This window comes from Gadus chalcogrammus, chromosome 12, assembly GCF_026213295.1.
Source record: "Gadus chalcogrammus isolate NIFS_2021 chromosome 12, NIFS_Gcha_1.0, whole genome shotgun sequence".
NCBI lineage: Eukaryota > Metazoa > Chordata > Actinopteri > Gadiformes > Gadidae > Gadus > Gadus chalcogrammus.
Genome location: NC_079423.1, coordinates 28,137,553 through 28,155,813, shown reverse-complemented (window position 1 = coordinate 28,155,813; position 18,261 = coordinate 28,137,553). Strand labels below are relative to the sequence as shown.

At 47.6% G+C, this 18,261-nt stretch overlaps 1 protein-coding gene and 1 long non-coding RNA gene across 2 annotated transcripts in view; one reads left to right on the top strand and one right to left on the bottom strand.

Annotated features, from left to right (window-relative positions):
* Positions 1-18,261, bottom strand: part of elavl4 (ELAV like neuron-specific RNA binding protein 4) — a 72,329-nt gene that overhangs the window by 6,645 nt on the left and 47,423 nt on the right. Inside the window, exons 6-7 of the mRNA XM_056603628.1 lie at positions 13,491-13,641; positions 3,116-3,353 (exon numbers count right to left, since the gene is read on the bottom strand). Coding sequence (XP_056459603.1) covers positions 3,116-3,353; positions 13,491-13,641 — 389 coding nt within the window. The remainder of the gene's footprint in view (positions 1-3,115; positions 3,354-13,490; positions 13,642-18,261) is intronic.
* Positions 1,890-3,383, top strand: LOC130393063 (uncharacterized). Its single transcript, XR_008897079.1, has 3 exons — positions 1,890-2,059; positions 2,745-2,848; positions 3,105-3,383. It is a non-coding gene; the product is annotated as an uncharacterized LOC130393063 (long non-coding RNA).

Sequence of the window (18,261 nt, the reverse complement as noted above, 5' to 3'; positions counted from 1 at the left end):
TGGGTGTTCGACGTTAGCAGTCACACACAAGGGCAATACAACCCCCTAGTGAAATCCTAGATTGAAAAGTTGTGTGCTGTGTGTGACTGGCTGTATTTGTTCCAGGTGAGGCACCGTGCTATACTAACGAAGATAATTAACACCACCTGGGACTAATTCCTTTGGGGCTGTCCCTAAGGTTTGCTCTCGGTTTTTAGTTACTCATTGATTGTGAGAGCAATACTCTACTGTACATTTAAAGAATACTGAAGTACACAAATGTATTAGAAGTTTAGTTAAAAAATGTATGTTTAATTTTTATCTTTAAGTTTACCGATGTACATGTTCACGATTGCTGTCCTTTTATTTGGCTCATGATGGCACTCTACATGTTGGAGTGTAGATACAAATCTAATATGAAGAGAGTGTAGAGATACAATTACTTTTAATATCAATTATTGACTAGCACTTCATGTTTTATGTCTTCCTTGTGTTGTGTATGTAGAGGTCATGCCTCACACACATCTTTGAAAGTCTTAAATTGTCCATTATTTAGCACTTGTTGCAGTTCGGTTTATTTGAACCAAAATGTACAACCTAAAACAGTTGTTTGTTGGATTTAGACTTCCATCAACCATTTCCATCTATTCCAAGCGTCACGTTTTAGGGGTAAGGAGTCAATATTAGTTGACTACCAAGCACTTCATTAAAACTGCTCTTTGTGGCGCCACCCGTTTTGATTGAGCCATGGGTAAACCCCGACTTAGTAAACACCTACCTTTTAACCAGACTATGTTTGAACTTAGGCAAAGCTGGTGCAAAAGGCTCTTGGAGGTTATGATTTGTGATGGGGAGCGCGGGCTCTCCCGCGGCTCCTTTAAATTGGCTTGGCGTATCGCAGACACACAGCCGCGCAACATCGCTCAGGTGTCACACCGGGAGAGCGGCTCCACCAGAAAACACCATCCAAGCCTTGACTTTGATGGGGAGTAAACAGCACGACTAGCTTAGTGTTGTTGGGGGGGGGGGAGAAAACGGTGTAAGCTTGTTATTCCACCGCAGAATCGGAAAGTATATATACCCCTCCACCCCCGCCCCCCTCCACACCCTTTTCATCAAATCATGGTAATTCACAATCAACTCTCGTTTGGGTTTTGTATTGAGGCAATAGTGCGCGTCTTTATGTTATGTAAAATGAATTGTGTTTTGATTGTGTAACCCGGAATAAATAATGATGAGTGATCATGAGAAGTATATGGCATTTATGTGTTGTTAGAAATGATTGGTTGCAGACAGCCTCGGCAAAAATGGGTTCTGAAAGAAATTGATGGCTTGAGATACTACCCTAATGCCTGGTAAACCTGAAATAGGTCTGGAATCCAATTCGTTGCTGGATTTTACTTTGTCCTTCCCCACTCAAAGTGAGGACAATTTACCTTGATGTGAGATTGTTGAGCTTCAGAGTAAAGCACTGAAATGTGTCAGGAAGAGAAGCAGTACCCATGGAGCATTACAAGTCTCAAAAGCACAACTGAAACTAGCTCTGTTCACCTCTCCACCATCTTGTGGAGGCATAACTCAAACCATTAAACCATCAAACCCTTCTCTATACCGAGTAAAATATGTGTGGTTTCCCAATCACCCTGTCTGTTTCTTTAAGAATGGCCTTCAGGGAGTGAAACAACCATCTTTCAGAAATCAGACAACCACACAACGGCAACATTCATTGTTTACTCCAAACTAGAGTTTTCTAAAGGTGACAAAAAAAAGGTTGGGTTTATTAGATTAACCTAATTTGGTTGTGAAATGTATCACGTCCATTTCAAAACACATTATTAGTCACTGCCCCGAGGCATCGGGTGAGAAGGAAACATAGCGTCTCTTCTTTAATAAACATCTTAAATATTTATAACTGATTAAATATTTTTGCTCAGGCGAGAAGCGGCCGCCTCATGGAGTATGATGGTGAGGATGACGGTGGGTAGAGATGAAAAGGGAAGAAGGCAAAAGACAGAACCCCACAGTCTCTCGTGAACAGCTCCTCCCTGCTCCGACAACACACAGGTTCTCTGTGCACCAGGTGGGCTCTTTACACCTGTCCTTCAAAAGGGTACACTTGTGTTTCTCCAAATGGACAAAATGGATGCTTAGAAGAGGAAGCTTCAGAGGAAGCCTGACTTCAGTTTCACAGACTAAGGCATGAGTCTGGTTTTACCCATGTAGCTATCTGCATCTTTACCAGCAGTTGGACAACGTCTGCTGCTCCTTTACATTTCTAAATCGGTCATCATTTATCATTAATATTATAATTAAATCCTATCATAACAATCATCAGAATTTTATCAAATTGCTGTACATATTTGAGGGTGGGGGCTTACAGATGTTTACTGTAATATAGATTATCCCCCATGCAGATTTAATTCCACTTGGGATCAGCAGGAACCAGGCTGGCACCTTGAACATTTGGAATAATTTTTAACATATGCCAATCTTTCACAGATGGCGTAATTTACCTATAACAGCATATACAAATGGACTCAAATTGAATTGACGATTGCAAATACTGACAACCTCCTCATGGAGCCTTTAATAGTCATTAACTATTAATTATTTCCACTTTGTGTGTAATGGACATATATTGGAATTACCTTTGGAGATAACGGCATCAAACATGATGACTTCTCCTGACTCCCCACTGATCCCAGCCATAACCAATTTATCAGAAAGCTCCCAACCTTGTTGAAGTCAGATCTTTTTCTGAACAGATCAAACGACGTATCCGCTTATCCGAACAAGGACAGGACCGCCGCTGGCTTTCAGACAGCCCTGTGCCGTCCCCATAATGGTCACGTGTGGAAATAACAGTCAGGTATAACACAGACGCAAACTTTCAATCGGAACGCGTCCTTAATGCATCGAAAACATAACCTCAACATGACCTCAATCACCTTCACAGCCCTCAAGTTTGGGCAGAGTGGAACATCACCTCAATCTTTTTTCTTACATCAGACAATACAATAACACCGTGCGTACAATAACCCCCCCCCCCCCCCCCCCCCACACACACACACACACTTAACACCATGCCCTCCTCCCTCCACCCTTTGTGCATCTCTCCCCTCCAGAGCCTCCTCACCTGAACCGCTGGGCCTGGTGGTGCAGGGGCCCAGGGTAGCGCCGGTTGGGGGACTGGTACAGCTGGGACAGCAGGGCCTGGCTGGTCTTCTGGCTGGGGTTGTTGGCGAACTTGACGGTGATTGGCTCGGCGGCGCCGGACGGCTTCTGCCCGTTCAGGCCCTTGATGGCCTCCTCGGCCTCTATCCTCTTATCAAAGCGGATGAAGCCCACGCCCCGGGAGCCGCCTGTGGGGCCAGCACATCACAAAGACACACACCACTTTTACTTCACAGGGCTTTGGGGGGGGGGCCGCAGCGGGGGGAGCAGGGCTTTGCGCTGACAGCTGGGCGGTACTCATGTGCTGTACTCATACATGTCATGTGTGTGGGCGGTGGGGGGGGGGGATGTACAAACCCAGATACAGAGACAGACACGGACACACACACACACACACACACACACACACACACACACACACACACACACACACACACACACACACACACACACACACACACACACACACACACACACACACACACACACACACACACACAAGCACTGGACACAAACGTCCAATGGTATGCATTCCTAACGTATTGAGGACCTTCACGTTCCTGAAGATGGGGAGAGAAGAGCACAACGACTGCTGGGCGGTATGCACTCATGTACCGCTCTTTCGTGTCATGCATGGGGACGGCGAGGGATGTAAAGACACCGATATAGAGACAGCCACAGACACACACAAACACAACGGCACTTGGGTGCCAAGAAAGATCTGGTCCGGGCATTGCAGCGTCTTACAGCAGCGCGGTCCGGCGTTCCTTCGCCAGCTTCAGCCACACAGTTTCCATCCATTGTTCCCGCTGTCATGAAAACTGGTTTCCGAGGAGATATACTTTTTGACTGCCACCTGAGAGGATCATTTAGAGAGACACGCTTCCCGGGAGGTCTTTGTTGGTCTGTGTGGTGAGTGTGCATGTGTGTGTGCGTGCACGTCGGTGTGTATGTTAAAGTGTGCATGTACTGGTATCTATTAATGGATGCTGTGCTTGGTTTTAATGAGGCTGCCTAGATGGCCCAAAGGATGGGCGCTCGGTGACAGCAGCACTCTGTTGAAGAGACTATTTACATAATACTGTGTGTGTGTGTGTGTGTGTGTGTGTGTGTGTGTGTGCGTTAACGGTCTGCGTGTGCATGTGAGTAAGTGCACTAGCATGTATGCGAGAGCAAATAAAAGAAAGGGAGGGAGGGAGGGAACATTTTGTGTTTGAGCATGATTGTCTGAAGTGTCTGTCTCTTATACGAGCACATACACACACACACACACACACACACACACACACACACACACACACACACACACACACACACACACACACACACACACACACACACACACACACACACACACACACACACACACACACACACACACACACACACACACACACACACACACACAAAGCCCTGTTCCTTATTGTTATTCCACATTCTCTCTTACAAACCACCCATCCTGCTGGCTAGTCTCGTGGTCCTGAATACTTATTCAAAGAAACACTCAGACATCTGCCCTCTCCCCATCTCCTCCCTCCCCCCATCTCCCCTCTCAGCCCTACAGTGATGGCCGGGATTTATAATAATAATACCTATCAATAAAATAAAAAATAAAAAATGTTGCCATGTCATTGACTTTTGTCTTTTATCTGTGTGGAAGGTTAGGGATAAGCATAATATATTTGGTAAGGTTTGGTTATAAGTTATGGTTAGTACTGTAGGTTCATGTCTTTGTGGAGAAAACAACACTAAACAAACAAAACCTTACAGTCTTTCATGGCTACAGAACTGTTTGGGGGAAGGAAATGTATTCCTACCAAAGCCCCTTCTCAATGTCTGATGCACGCTACTGCTTGTTCACTCTGACTGCATCTTCATTATTCTGTTGGCTGCCTTTGTTGTCCTTGCCTTACTCCTGTCATGTCTATCTGTTCTGTTGTGTCTACCTCTTTCTCTTCCGCTAGACAGACTTTCAAACATCTCTCCTTCCATGGCTCCTCTCCCGTCAACCTGTGCGTTTTAATTACAGCAGAACCATGACAGTCCTGGAGGGATCTGTACAGTGGAAACAGCAGATTATGTTGTTCCTAGCTGGTTCCCCACTGATTCCCTGAAATGTGCATGCATCTGTTGTAACTAGGAGGTACAGAGAGTGTCTACCTGTGCTTATCCCTCTCCAAAATGTCCTTTTATTGCCCAATGATAATATAACTCGAATGACACAATTGTACACATACAAATGCGCTATGAATGTCTGTTATGAACAATAACCTTAATGAAGAAACCTTTAGGAAAGCCCATTTAGATCCCACTATGTTACACTAAAACTACAGCTGAGCACCCAAGCCTTGAACGGCTGGTTTAAGGGCATGTGGATTTCAGTAAGGAAGGGAGCAAGTATTTCTCTACTTCCATCTGCATATTTACAGATATTTTGGAGATCTGGACGTTTCAGAAGCAGCCATCGCCACTCAACGTTGAGGGCAGTGTGGTCGTGACTTAAGATGTTTTGGATGACTTAAAAAACGGTTTTGTTGCATGAGAGTCCATTTCTATCCAAAGGTACAAAGTCAATGATTCTGTTTCCATGATAGGTTAGGATCTTGGTAGCTTCTACCCTCACCTCCTATAATGCACAGGCTTTAAAGGAGAGGACAGATGAGGGACAGGGAGCACAGGAGTCTCCCTCTAGTGCGTTCAGATGCCTGGACTTCAGTCGCTCTTAAGCATTACCAGCTGAAGAGCCTCTAGACAAATACTTGACATATGGATGAAGTGGCATGTACACACGTATAGCACACACACACACACACACACACACACACACACACACACACACACACACACACACACACACACACACACACACACACACACACACACACACACACACACACACACACACACAAACAAACACACACACACAACACACACAATGTCCTGTCTTGTGGAGGTTCTATTAAGAATGAAAAGAGCACTAGAGAGGTCCATGACCGTATATGATTTCCCATGACTTATTGTGGTGTTAAGAGGGTGTGTGTGTGTGTGTGTGTGCGTGTGTGTGTGTGTGTGTGTGTAGATGGGTTTTATAAATGCGTTGTCCTTCAGTGTGAAAGTCAGGGTTGTATGAAGGAGGGATGGAGGTGAAGAGGCAGTTGACATGTCGCCTGCAAAACCACTCATCTAAACGCTGTGTGACACTAGGTGTGTTAATACGTACATTCAGACACTTACACTTTAATATATCCTCCTACCCACTTTGATTATATTTATTTGTACATGTATTGCATCCCTCTCTCTGTCAATGAACATCCTTTAAATTATGTGTTTGGGTGTTACACTGTTTTGTGTTATTATGCCGTACCAGAGCTGCATATGAAGGATAGTTCTGGCTATAGACTTTCTGGCAACCTGTCAGTAAGTGGATTGGTTAGGGCACTGTGAGAGAGTGGTAGTTATTTGGGTGTTCGAGCACCTCCGCCATGTTGCGGTTAACATGGGAAACGAGGAGAAGGGTTTTTCTTTTGTTTTCAAAATGGCGCACGAAAAACAGACCGGCAATCAGCGTAGGCAAGCTGCCATCTCATTCCAAACCAAAGATGCTGCTTTCAACCTGCTCAAGAGGCCTTGTCTACTTATCAACAGCCAGGCAGCCGTAGCAGCAATATTAACGCACAATGTGCTAACGCACAACTCTCTCCACCTCACTGTCTCCCTCTCTCCTACTTGGTTCTTTTACTTCTTTCATTCTCTCCATCTCCCCGTCTCACCGTGTTTGTATCTCGCTCTCCTCCATAATAATCAGCGTAGGCTTATGTAACTCGCTCTACCTGCGCTTATCTCTCTCCAGCACACACCGACTGCCTTACTAATAACACAGCACCACAGGCACCACCACAATGAGAGGAAAACATAAGTGTACATAGAGGGAGAGAGAGAAAGATAGAGAGAGAGAGAGGGGGGAAATGATTGGAAGGAACAGAGACACTAGGATGTAGAGAAATCGAGAGAGAGAGAGAGAGAAAGAGAGAGAGAGAGAGAGAGAGACAGAGAGAGAGAGAGACAGAGAGAGAGAGGTTGGTGATGAGGGAAGAGGTCAGGAGTACCTTGACAGGCTAAGACTCCGAGGAAAGGGATGGTATGGGAGCGAGGAGGAAGGGGAGGAGGAACACAAAGGGAAGGAGCTGAGAGATGAGAATGTTCGGGGGTGAGGGTTAAAGGACGACGCTGATGAAAGGAACCAGTGCTTTTCTTACCGCTACTGTGCTGCCAAACAAAGCCTCTAGAACCTGGTCTCATTTCCGCCAAACAGTGACAGACTGGCACAGAGATGACTGCTCCTTTGAGAGGACAGGGAGGATGAGGGACCTGGCTGATGAAACAGCCTGCATGCACGCCATCACACAGTCCCACGCATGCACACATACAGGCGACCACACACACGTACAAAAACACACACACACACACACACACACACACACACACACACACACACACACACACACACACACACACACACACACACACACACACACACACACACACACACACACACACACACACACACACACACACACACACACACACACACACACACACACACACACACACACACATGCATACATGGCAACTTATGTTTCCCTAGCACCGGAACCCATCCTCCTGGATGCCTGTGTGTGTGTGTGTGTGTGCGTGTGTTTTAGGTGTACTTTCGTTTCATTTCATGTTTCCTGCTTTCTCGGGTGGCTTATGGTGGGCCAGCTTTATCAAACGGCGATTTAACTCGCTGTTCTAATAGTTTTATAATAAGGCGAGGAGGGAAAGACAAACGCCTGCTCCTGCTGCTGTCCAATCGAAAAAAAAAAGCAAAGCAATGTCCTTGTTTTCAGCAACGCGAGTAAGTCTGACTACAGATGGCGATTGAAAAAGCAGCGAGGAGAAGAGAACGGCTTTGAAGAGCGACGGCGCCCTGCACTTTAGCCTCTGTCAACACAGCGTTTCGGCCATCTGTCTGGTATCATGTTTCTAGTGCCTAAGTGTACGTTTCAGAAGTACGCAAGTACACGTTTGGGTGGGGCTACGTCCACCGCATCTAACAAACTGTATTGGTTCATTGATTTAATTGACCAATTAACCAGAGGACACAGAATACCACACGGGACATTGTATTGAAAGGTTACCCGGGAGACAACAGTGAGTCACATGATGTGATTCCATTGTGATTCCAAGGAACCGGCAGACAGACATTAGACTGAGTGGCTCATGCAAACAGTAGCAGAAGAAATACATGAAAAATAAATACATTAATCTCAATAAAATTAAATTCTGCCCAAACTGTCTCACAATGTTTCCACCGTACCTTATCCAGGAGCCATTTCTGAAATGGTGGCTGGCAGGAGCAGATTTGATAGATTTATTTATATTTGTATGGTAGTTTGTTCCCCAACCACTATTTGTCTTGGTTCTCCAGTGTGGCGGTTCGTCTGCCGACAACATGAGAGGGCCGTCTGGGCCGCCGTTCCCTCGTCTGAAGGGGAAACGTCTCTTTCTTCCAATTCCTTTACTCTGTGGCAATGGAAGGGACCAGGGATTTGGAAGGCTTTCAATGGGAACATCCATTATTTAATCCAGGACCGGGAAGACCGTTCAAACTGAAATGGAGGAGATATTCTACGGGGAGATGTTGCTGCAGAGAAACCACCAGGTGCACGAAACACATGTACAAATTGCTCTGCAAAAAGTCACGTTTGGATGTGCACACACACGTGTTATATTGTGTGTGTCTGTGTGTGTGTGTGTGTGTGTTTGTGCATACCTAAATATATCGCAGCCCTGTTTTCAGCCAGGGCATGCCCCTGACGAAATGTCAAGGAGATATGACAGGAGATCAAGGTTGGTGAAAGGTAACCTCGCAGATCAATACACTTTTGCTCATCATTGATCATGGGGGGCAATCGACAGTATTGACTGCCGCAAACCTGCAGGTCTCGTTCAGGGTACCAGAAATAGACCTCCATTGATATTATATCTGTTTCACATTGAAGGCCCTCCAATCCGACTGTCAGGGGGGGGGGGGAACCGCATGGACCGGCAGTCTTCCCCAAAGGTTAGACAGACAGGCGGGGGGGAAGAGAAATGCAGCTCTGCGCTATTTGCACAGATAAAGAGGCAAAATATGCTTAGCCATTCAGAAGAAATCAATAGGGAGCAGGAGAAGGAGAGAAAGGAAGGGGGCAGGGGGGGGGCTGGGTGGTGCAGTGATGGAGAGATATCCTTGTCAAGTCAATGTGCTCACTCTTTTGACTCTCTGGGGCAATTTGGCAGCTTTAAAGGCTTTTACTCGGCCTGCCTCTGACTGTGAGTGACGCTAGCCGTGATGCCCGATGGTTCGTCCTTGTCTGGGAGAACAGCAGAGTGATGCAGGGTTCATTCTGCTGATGAGCGGGGGTCATCGGGAGAACGGACTTGGTGTTCCTGTTCTTGGCCGAGCGGGGCTTCGAGGATCATCGGCCCATCTGCCAACGCCACCCGGAGAAAGTTTGTTGTTCCCGTAGCGTGCTATGCACTCCGGCTATTTCCGTGCACACTCCTGTGTTTGTCTTCTTCGTCTCTGTCCACTGAATCTTTTTTAAGGATCATTTTGTCTTTTGCTACGGTTTTTGCCTCTCACTGCAGGGTTTTAATTTGCAGGCAGAAGCTCTTTGTTGGGGAAACAAGTGTGAGCTTGTGTGTCCCTGTGTGTGTGTGTGTGTGTGTGTGTGTGTGTGTGTGTGTGTGTGTGTGTGTGTGTGTGTGTGTGTGTGTGTGTGTGTGTGTGTGTGTGTGTGTGTGTGTGTGTGTGTGTGTGTGCGTGTGTTTCTTTAAGCAGAAAGGAAAAGAGAAAGATGAGTTGATGATGCCAGCTTACTGCTCTCAGGGTCCCCCTAAAATCTTCTGTGTTTCTTAATCACCGGCAACTCTAACATCTAATTGGTCATTAACATTTCTCCTGCTGATCCTTTAGCCTCCTGGGGAGACGTCCAGGAGTCCGTGTGTCTCTGTGTGTGTGTGTGTGTCTTTGTGTGTCTCTGTGTGTTTGTGCGTGCGTGTGTGTGTGCGTCTGCAAGCGTCTGTGTATGTTTAAGTAACAGGAAGAAGTGTGTTGGAGTGTGTCGAACACAGTATGCATGCATGAACGTGTGGTGAATGTATCAATGCACACTAAAGGAAGAAATGTGTATATATGTCTGTATTAAGGGTGCTTAAGAAACAATGTGTGCACTTGTAAGTTAAGCACAGGTACATTTTGGGGAATTAGGGAATTTAAAGTGTATTGTGTATTCCCAGCCGTTTCCTCACAAATAAAAACACAATTAATAGTATTTGCAATATACCAATATAAAAATAAGTGGTTGTGAATGTGTTTGCTGCGGTGGTAAAAGGAACAGAGAACGAGAAGAGAATGAGAGAATAAGCTGAGGCATGTTAAATAAAGGAGGGAAGCATGTACGCATGGAAGCATTTCTGTAGTTATCCTGATTATTTTCAGTATTCAGCTTTGAAAATACTATTTGCAGGAAATAGTACATGTGTGCTATGAGTCGCAGTCAGGTAGTTATACCGTCTAAATATAGACAGACTCTCCAATTACTCCAGTATGAATCACTCCTCCCTATTAGGTTCTGAGATTCCCTGCTCCTTTAATGCCACCATCCCAACTCTTTGGTGCGGCCGATTCTCCTGCTCCTCTACTGTAACAATATTGTGATCATCTACCCATTACTCAGAGAGTGTGCTACTCTACCACTCCTTATCTCACTCGTTCTCGTTTCTCTCTCTCCCCTCCCCTATCCCTGTCCTTTCCATGTCCCACTCACAAATCCACCCCCCATCCTCCCTATTCCTCCAAAGTCTTAGTGATAGGGTTTTGGGGTGGGGGGGGGGGGGGGGGGGGGGGGTGCTGCCTCTCTGCAAAGCCTGTGAATATATTCTGCCGGTACACGCAGGTCCAACGAGCACTTAGCTGCTCTTGAGAACGCTCAGGTCTAAAACGGACGGTGTGCTAAGTCAAGAATGGCGCCGCGATGAATAATTGAGGCTCCTTTTTAAGAGCCCGGGCTCGGGGTGGATGCGTCACTCCTCGCCGATTTCCCAGGGCCATCGCTGCCGGGGCTGGGTGTATTTATGGCCGGACGCCCGCCCCCCCCCCCCCCCCCCCCCCCCCCCGAGCGGGCAGGTTTAAAATAAGAGATGAGGCTGCAGTGTGAACAGATGTGTTGTCTGTGGCGTCTCCCGTTTGTTTTTTCCCGCCTGTGCTGTGCTGTGGAACGGCGGGCCCCCCCTGGGGAGCGGCCTCCCGGCGCCACGACAGGTCTGCTAGTTAAGCAGATAAATAGACAGGGAGATGTGACCGCCGCGTCCTCTCCGTAGCCGCGGTAACCGCCTCCTTTTTTTTCCCCCACGCCGCTGCTCTTTTATGGGCGCCGCTCCCTCCGTCCCCCTCGTCAAACTCCTCCGCCTCTCCTCGCAGTCTCTCCTTCCCCGTGGCCGCTATGTACCTTGGCTCCATCTTCTTTATTGCACTTTCTGCACCCTTGCACCATCCACACCCCCCCCACGTTCAATTCTCCTTTCTTCACCTCTGCTAGCCTTCTCTCGCTCTCTCTCTTTTGTTTTTCTCTCGTCCGGTTCCACGTAGCGTTCCACCTCCCCCCCTTTTACTCCTCCTGCCTCTCCATGCTGTTCCCTTCCTCCAGCCTCACGTGCATGAATATCATCCTCCTCTCTCCCTCCCTCCCTCTGTTCCCGCTCCCCCCCCCCCCCTTGTCCTCACCTTGCCTAACCCCTTCTCTCCTCTCCCTTCCCCTCCCCTTCTCACTTTCGCCCAGCTATCTTTTCTCTCCTCTCCTCACCTCTGTACTCCACTCATCTCCTCTGCTCACTCGTCCTCTCCCCGTCTCACCCCTGCCCTTATCTCCTCCCCCATCCCCTCCCCTCTACTCCTCTCCTCTACTTCCCTCCCCCCCTATACACCAGTCCTCTCATTCTTCTCCCGTCCTCTCCTCTTCTCCTCTCCTCTGCCTCGTGCTTCCTTCCCCGCTCCTTCTCCCCCCTCTAAACCAAACCTCTCCTTATTCTCCCATCCTCTCCTCCTCCCCCCCCCCCATCTACTCCCATCCTTTCTTGCTCCTCTCCTCTCCCCTCCCTACAACTCCTCCTCTCCCCTCCCCTCCCATCCTCTCCTCCTCCTCTCCCGTGCTTCTCCTGTCCCCTCCCCTCTCCTGCTTTCCTCTCCTCTGCATTCGCCTCCCCTCCTTTCCTCCTCATCCCCTCTTCCTGTCCTCTTCCTCTTCCTCTTCCCTGCCCACGGGCATGTACTTTCCTGCCAGCAGTGATTTATTCAGCTTAGGCAAACGCAAGTGTCTTACAGTGTGGAGCTGTTTCTGCATCATCAGTACACATTGCTCACAACAGCGGAGCAGGTCTCCGCCCGCAGGCACCCACACAGCCCACTGAAACCGATCCCAGAGACACGCCTAGGGGGCCTCCACCGCCATACAATTAGCCGGTTGGGATTCATTCATGTGTTTTTGTACGTGGTAGAATGTGTAATCGAGCACGCGTGCACTTACATGCAACGCATGTAAGAGACGTAGACGGAAAGCACACACACACACACACACACACACACACACACACACACACACACACACACACACACACACACACACACACATACACACACACACACACACACTCAGAGGCCTGGTGAGCGCAAACAAACATAAGGGTGCAAGCAAGCGTGCAGACGAGGGTGCTAAACGCTGGTATTTTTGGGCGCACACAAGCAAAGGGAATTATCTAAAGACGCATGAAAGAACTCACTACTACGTTATGATTACCACCACGAATACACACACATACCCACCCACAGGGACATAGACATGTGAGTACTTCAGTATGAGTACCAGTGCTGGGAGTGCACATTTGTTTAAGTATATATGTGTCTGTGTACGTGTACATGTTATGAATGTGTGTGTTTGTGTGTGTGTGTGTGTACATTTGAGTAGGTGCTTTTATACGTTGGAGTGCATTTGAATGTGTATATGTGTATCTGTGTGGTTTTCTTTGTGTGTGTGTGTGTGTGTGTGTATGTGTATGTGAATACATATGTGTGTCTGTATGTGTGTGCGTGTGTATATGTGTATATGTTGGTGTGTGTGTGTGTGTGTGTGTGTGTGTGTGTGTGTGTGTGTGTGTGTGTGTGTGTGTGTGTGTGTGTGTGTGTGTGTGTGTGTGTGTGTGTGTGTGTGTGTGTGTGTATGTGTGTAAGGAGAGTGCTGCCCCATGGATACCTGTGACCTGGTCGACCAGGATGCGAGAGGTAATGATGCGTCCATACTGGGAGAAGAGCTGCTCCAGCTCCTTCTGGGTCATGGTCTTGGGCAGGCCGCTCACATACAGGTTGGCATCGCGGATGGAGGCGGAGCTTGGCCGTGCGTACGACACCTAGGGAGGGGAGAGAGGGGCGGGCACACTTAGAGAGGGCGGAGAGAGGAGAATAGTATGCAGCAGGCGGAAAATGGTCCGCTGTGTATAAATAGACAAGAGTGCAAAAATAGAAAAGAATAATAAGCTGACTTTAAAAGTGCGGGGGAGCCCTGAGCGAGCGCAATTTTGATTTTTAAGCAACTGAGTGAATTAGGGTTTGGGTGCTCCGTACACTGATACGACCAAATGACTCAATCGTCATTTGGATTGCAAAGATAACAAGATTCATTTAAGCTGGCCTTTAACCGAAGGGGCCGGACCTTTATTAAAGAACATTTTAATTAGGACATTAACAGCAGACAGTTAAAGCCTTTAAGCCTTCACTATGCCCCGTTTAGTCAGTGGTGTACTGTGATGTAATTCAGTTATATTAAGCTGCTGATTTTAGGTGTACATTTAGTTATTAAATGTAATTCATATTTTAGCGACTCTGCCCCTCTCCCGGAATATTCCAAAGATTATTCGAAAATCCCATTCCCACGAAACTCCCTCTCACACACACACACACATACACACACACACACACACACACACACACACACACACACACACACACACACACACACACACACACACACACACACACACACACACACACACACACACACACACACACACACACACACACACACACACACATACACACACACACACACACACACACACACACACAGACACACAAACGCATGCCCACACACTTCAAATTTCAGTCTTTTCCCCTTGATGTATTTGGAAATATTCCACTGGATTTACTGTGCAGCATATAAAACTCACAACCAGTCTTTTTTCCCCCGTATGTCGGGGGAAACGACCTACATGCGAATGCCCGAATTTTGTTCCCGTGAAGTTAAGTAAAATCCCATTACCCTTGCTGCTGACTGGAGCAGCTTTCCTTGCTGCGCTTTCATTACATCTCTGACATGTGGAGACGTAAGCCATCCAACGTGGTTAGTCAAGAAAATACGGAGGAAGTGCCGACATATCCCTGCGTTACAGCATGGAAATCATGCTGAACTCTTGACGCCAGGAGAAATTGGGATCACCAGTCGTAGGCCATCCCTTGGCCTGTCATTTTTCTTCTCTTTTGTTTGCTCGACTCTTCCTCTCTCTCTCTCTCCCCCTATCTGTCTCTCTCTCTCTCCCGCTCTCTGGGCTTCTTTTTTTCTCTCGGCTCTCTCCACTTCCTCTCTCTTTCCCCGCTCCTCGAACCAAATCACTCTTCCTTGTCTCTGTTTCTTTTTCCCTTTACGCTTTGCCTGGCTGCGTCCAACGCACTCCCTGGCCGCATTCAACTCCATCTCGCACTCTCTCTGTTCTTCCTTGCTAGAGATTTTGCCTCACTGTCTCTTCCTTTTTCAACTTCTCTGCACTTCTCTGCGTGCACCTCTCCTCTCTCCTCTTTCACGCCTTCTCAGCCAACTCCAGATGTCTAATCCATCAACACCTCCTCAAGCAGTGAGCAGTATTGTATGTGTGAAAGTGAAGGATGTGTATGTGTGAATGAGTAGTGTGCATGTGTGTGTGTGTGTGTGTGTGTGTGTGTGTGTGTGTATGTGTGTGTGTTTGTGTGTGCTGTGCTTGCACGTTTGCATGCGTACGGTTCTCGGTTTGATCTGCAAAGTTATACAAGTTTAAATGTGGATCTTAAAAATACTGTGTGTGTGTATACTGTGTGTTTGTGTGTGCATGAAAAAGTAGAGGGGGGGTTAGCGATTAGACTTCACCCTTGCCGTGCTCCTTCCCCTCACACCTCAAGATGGAGGGGAGGGGAGAGGGAGGTAACGGGGGGAGATGGGAAGGGGGGAGTTTTCCTGAGAAACTCTAGGTGTGAGGATAGGCAAGAGACTTCAGACACACAAACACACACACACACACACACACACACACACACACACACACACACACACACACACACACACACACACACACACACACACACACACACACACACACACACATACATACATACACACCCACGCACACACACACACACACACACACAAACATGCCTGGTAGCAGCATGTAAAATGCTGTGACGGTTCCTCTCACTTCTGAAGCGGCAGAGGGGGGGAAGGGGGGGGCTGTTAAAGGTGTGGCGTGGCAAATGTTGAGATGCTCCTGCCAGCTTTTAATTTACCTCGCTATCTTCAGGGGATTTATTTATTTTTTAAGCTGTTGCGTGGAGAGGGTGACAGAGAGAGAGAGGGAGAAAAAAAATAAAGAGAGAGAGAGAGAGAGAGAGAGAGAGAGAGAGAGAGAGAGAGAGAGAGAGAGAGAGAGAGAGAGAGAGAGAGAGAGAGAGAGAGAGAGAGAGAGAGAGAGAGAGAGAGAGAGAGAGAGAGTTGTGGCAGAAGGGCAGAGAGAGTGGGTGGCAGACAGGGGCAGAGGTGTGAGAGGATGATAGTGACAGACAGAGAGATGCAGAGTTGTCTTCTGCCATTACCATGCCTGTCCTTATCACGGAAACCACTTGAGGTAACCTCTCTCCACCGTGTCAGGGTGAGGATGGAGATTCTTGAACCTCTGATTACACAAGGGCTGTGTGTGGCTGTGTGTATGTGCTTGTGTGTGCATGTGTGTGTGTGTGTGTGTGTGTGTATGTGTGTGGTATTTAACTTTTTCTGTGGACACTCTCAAAGTCTACTATCACCCATGTGTCCATATCGACAAACTGTTTGTGTATGTGTGGGCATGCGTGTGTGTGTTAGTGTGTGTTTGTGTGTGTTTGTGTGTGTTTGTGAGTGTGAGATAGAGAAAGAGAGAGAGTCTATTGTAAACAAAGTAAAAGTGCTCTCCCAGCTTGGTCAGCTGGATATATATATATCAGACTGGTACTGTACTGAATTGTGCTTTGACATCTGAGCTCTGTGAACTGTGTGGGAACAAGGTGAGACTGCACTGTACCGGTTGTGTTAAAAATAAATGAAAGCAAAACTAAGAACAGAAAAAATAAATAGGAAAGCAAACATTGATTCCCACATCTCTCCCCTCACTCCGTCTCTCTTTCTGAATCCCGGGGGTAAAATCATAGCCAGGGTGCGGGGTTGACCTCAGGCCAGGCCGGAAAGTCTCGACATGTTTTCAATATGCTGTCTAGGGATTTGTTGGATGCTCTGCAGGAATATCCCCATTCACAACTACAGGGCTAATCCCATCCTATTAGATTAGATTAGATCAGATCAGCCACGATGACAGTGGTGAGCATCCAGGGATTACCATAGCAGAGCAGATTACTGGGCCTGTTTAACACTAGCAGCGCATCATCAGCCTGCCATCGCAGAGGAGGGAAGGGAGAGGAGGAAGGAGAGAGGAGAGGGGAGAGAAGAGACAGGAGGGAGGAGAGAGGTGGGAGGAGAGGGGAGAGAGGAGAGAGGAGAGAGGAGAGAGGAGAGAAGAGAGAGGAGGAGGGAGGAGAGAGAAGAGAGGAGAGAGGAGAGAGGGGAGAGAAGAGAGGAGAGAAGAGAGAGGAGGAGGGAGGAGAGAGAAGAGAGGAGAGAGGAGAGAGGGGAGAGAAGAGAGAGGAGGAGGGAGGAGAGAGAAGAGAGGAGAGAGGAGAGAGGGGAGAGAAGAGAGAGGAGGAGGGAGGAGAGAGAAGAGAGGAGAGAGGAGAGAGGGGAGAGGAGGGAGGAGAGAGGAGAGGGGAGAGAAGAGAGAGGAGGGAGGAGAGAGGTGGGAGGAGAGGGGAGAGAGGAGAGAGGTGAGAAGAGAGAGGAGGAGGGAGGAGAGAGAAGAGAGGAGAGAGGAGAGAGGGGAGAGGAGGGAGGAGAGAGGTGGGAGGAGAGAGGAGAGAGGAGAGAGGAGAGAGGTGAGAGGAGAGAGGGGAGAGGGGAGAGGAGAGAGGAGAGAGGTGGGAGGAGAGAGGTGGGAGGAGAGAGGAGAGAGGAGAGGAGAGAGGAGAGAGGAGAGAGGGGAGAGGGGAGAGGAGAGGAGAGGAGAGAGCAGAGAGGGATATAGGAGTGGGGAGAGGGGAGAGATGAGAGAAGAGATAAGTGAGAGGAAAGAGGAAAGAGGAAAGGATAGAGGAGAGAGGAGAGAGGAAAGAGCGGAGAGGAGGGAGGAGGGAAGAGACAGGAGACGGAGAGAGGTCATTTTAGCACCTATAGAAGCACAACGTAGGCATTGATTCACCTTTGATGGAGAGACCTCCAAACCTGCTCATTCAATACCATTACCATATAATACTGGCAGAGCTCTATTTGTTTTTGGTTAAAGTAATAGAGAGTGATGAATGGTTGTTCATTCCTTCAGTAATAGACATCTCCATAATTCTACCTCCTGGGTCTGACATTTGGAAACTAATAAGCATGCTAGTTACAGTCTGGTTCTGTGATTGAAGCAGTGTTTGATTGCTCAGGCCCATGGATTTTGAATAAGGCAAAATCAAGTTCAGTCTCTAAGGGGACTTTCATAAGACATTTTCTCTTCCTGTTATTCCGTCAATTATTTAGATATAGTCATGTTTATCACATCTAAAATTAATGAATCGAAATTAAATTCGAAATTTGAATCACTCAATTTATTGGATATTAAGTGTGGCAAAACCCATTCTTTCCCCGCCTACTGATTTAAACTGACACA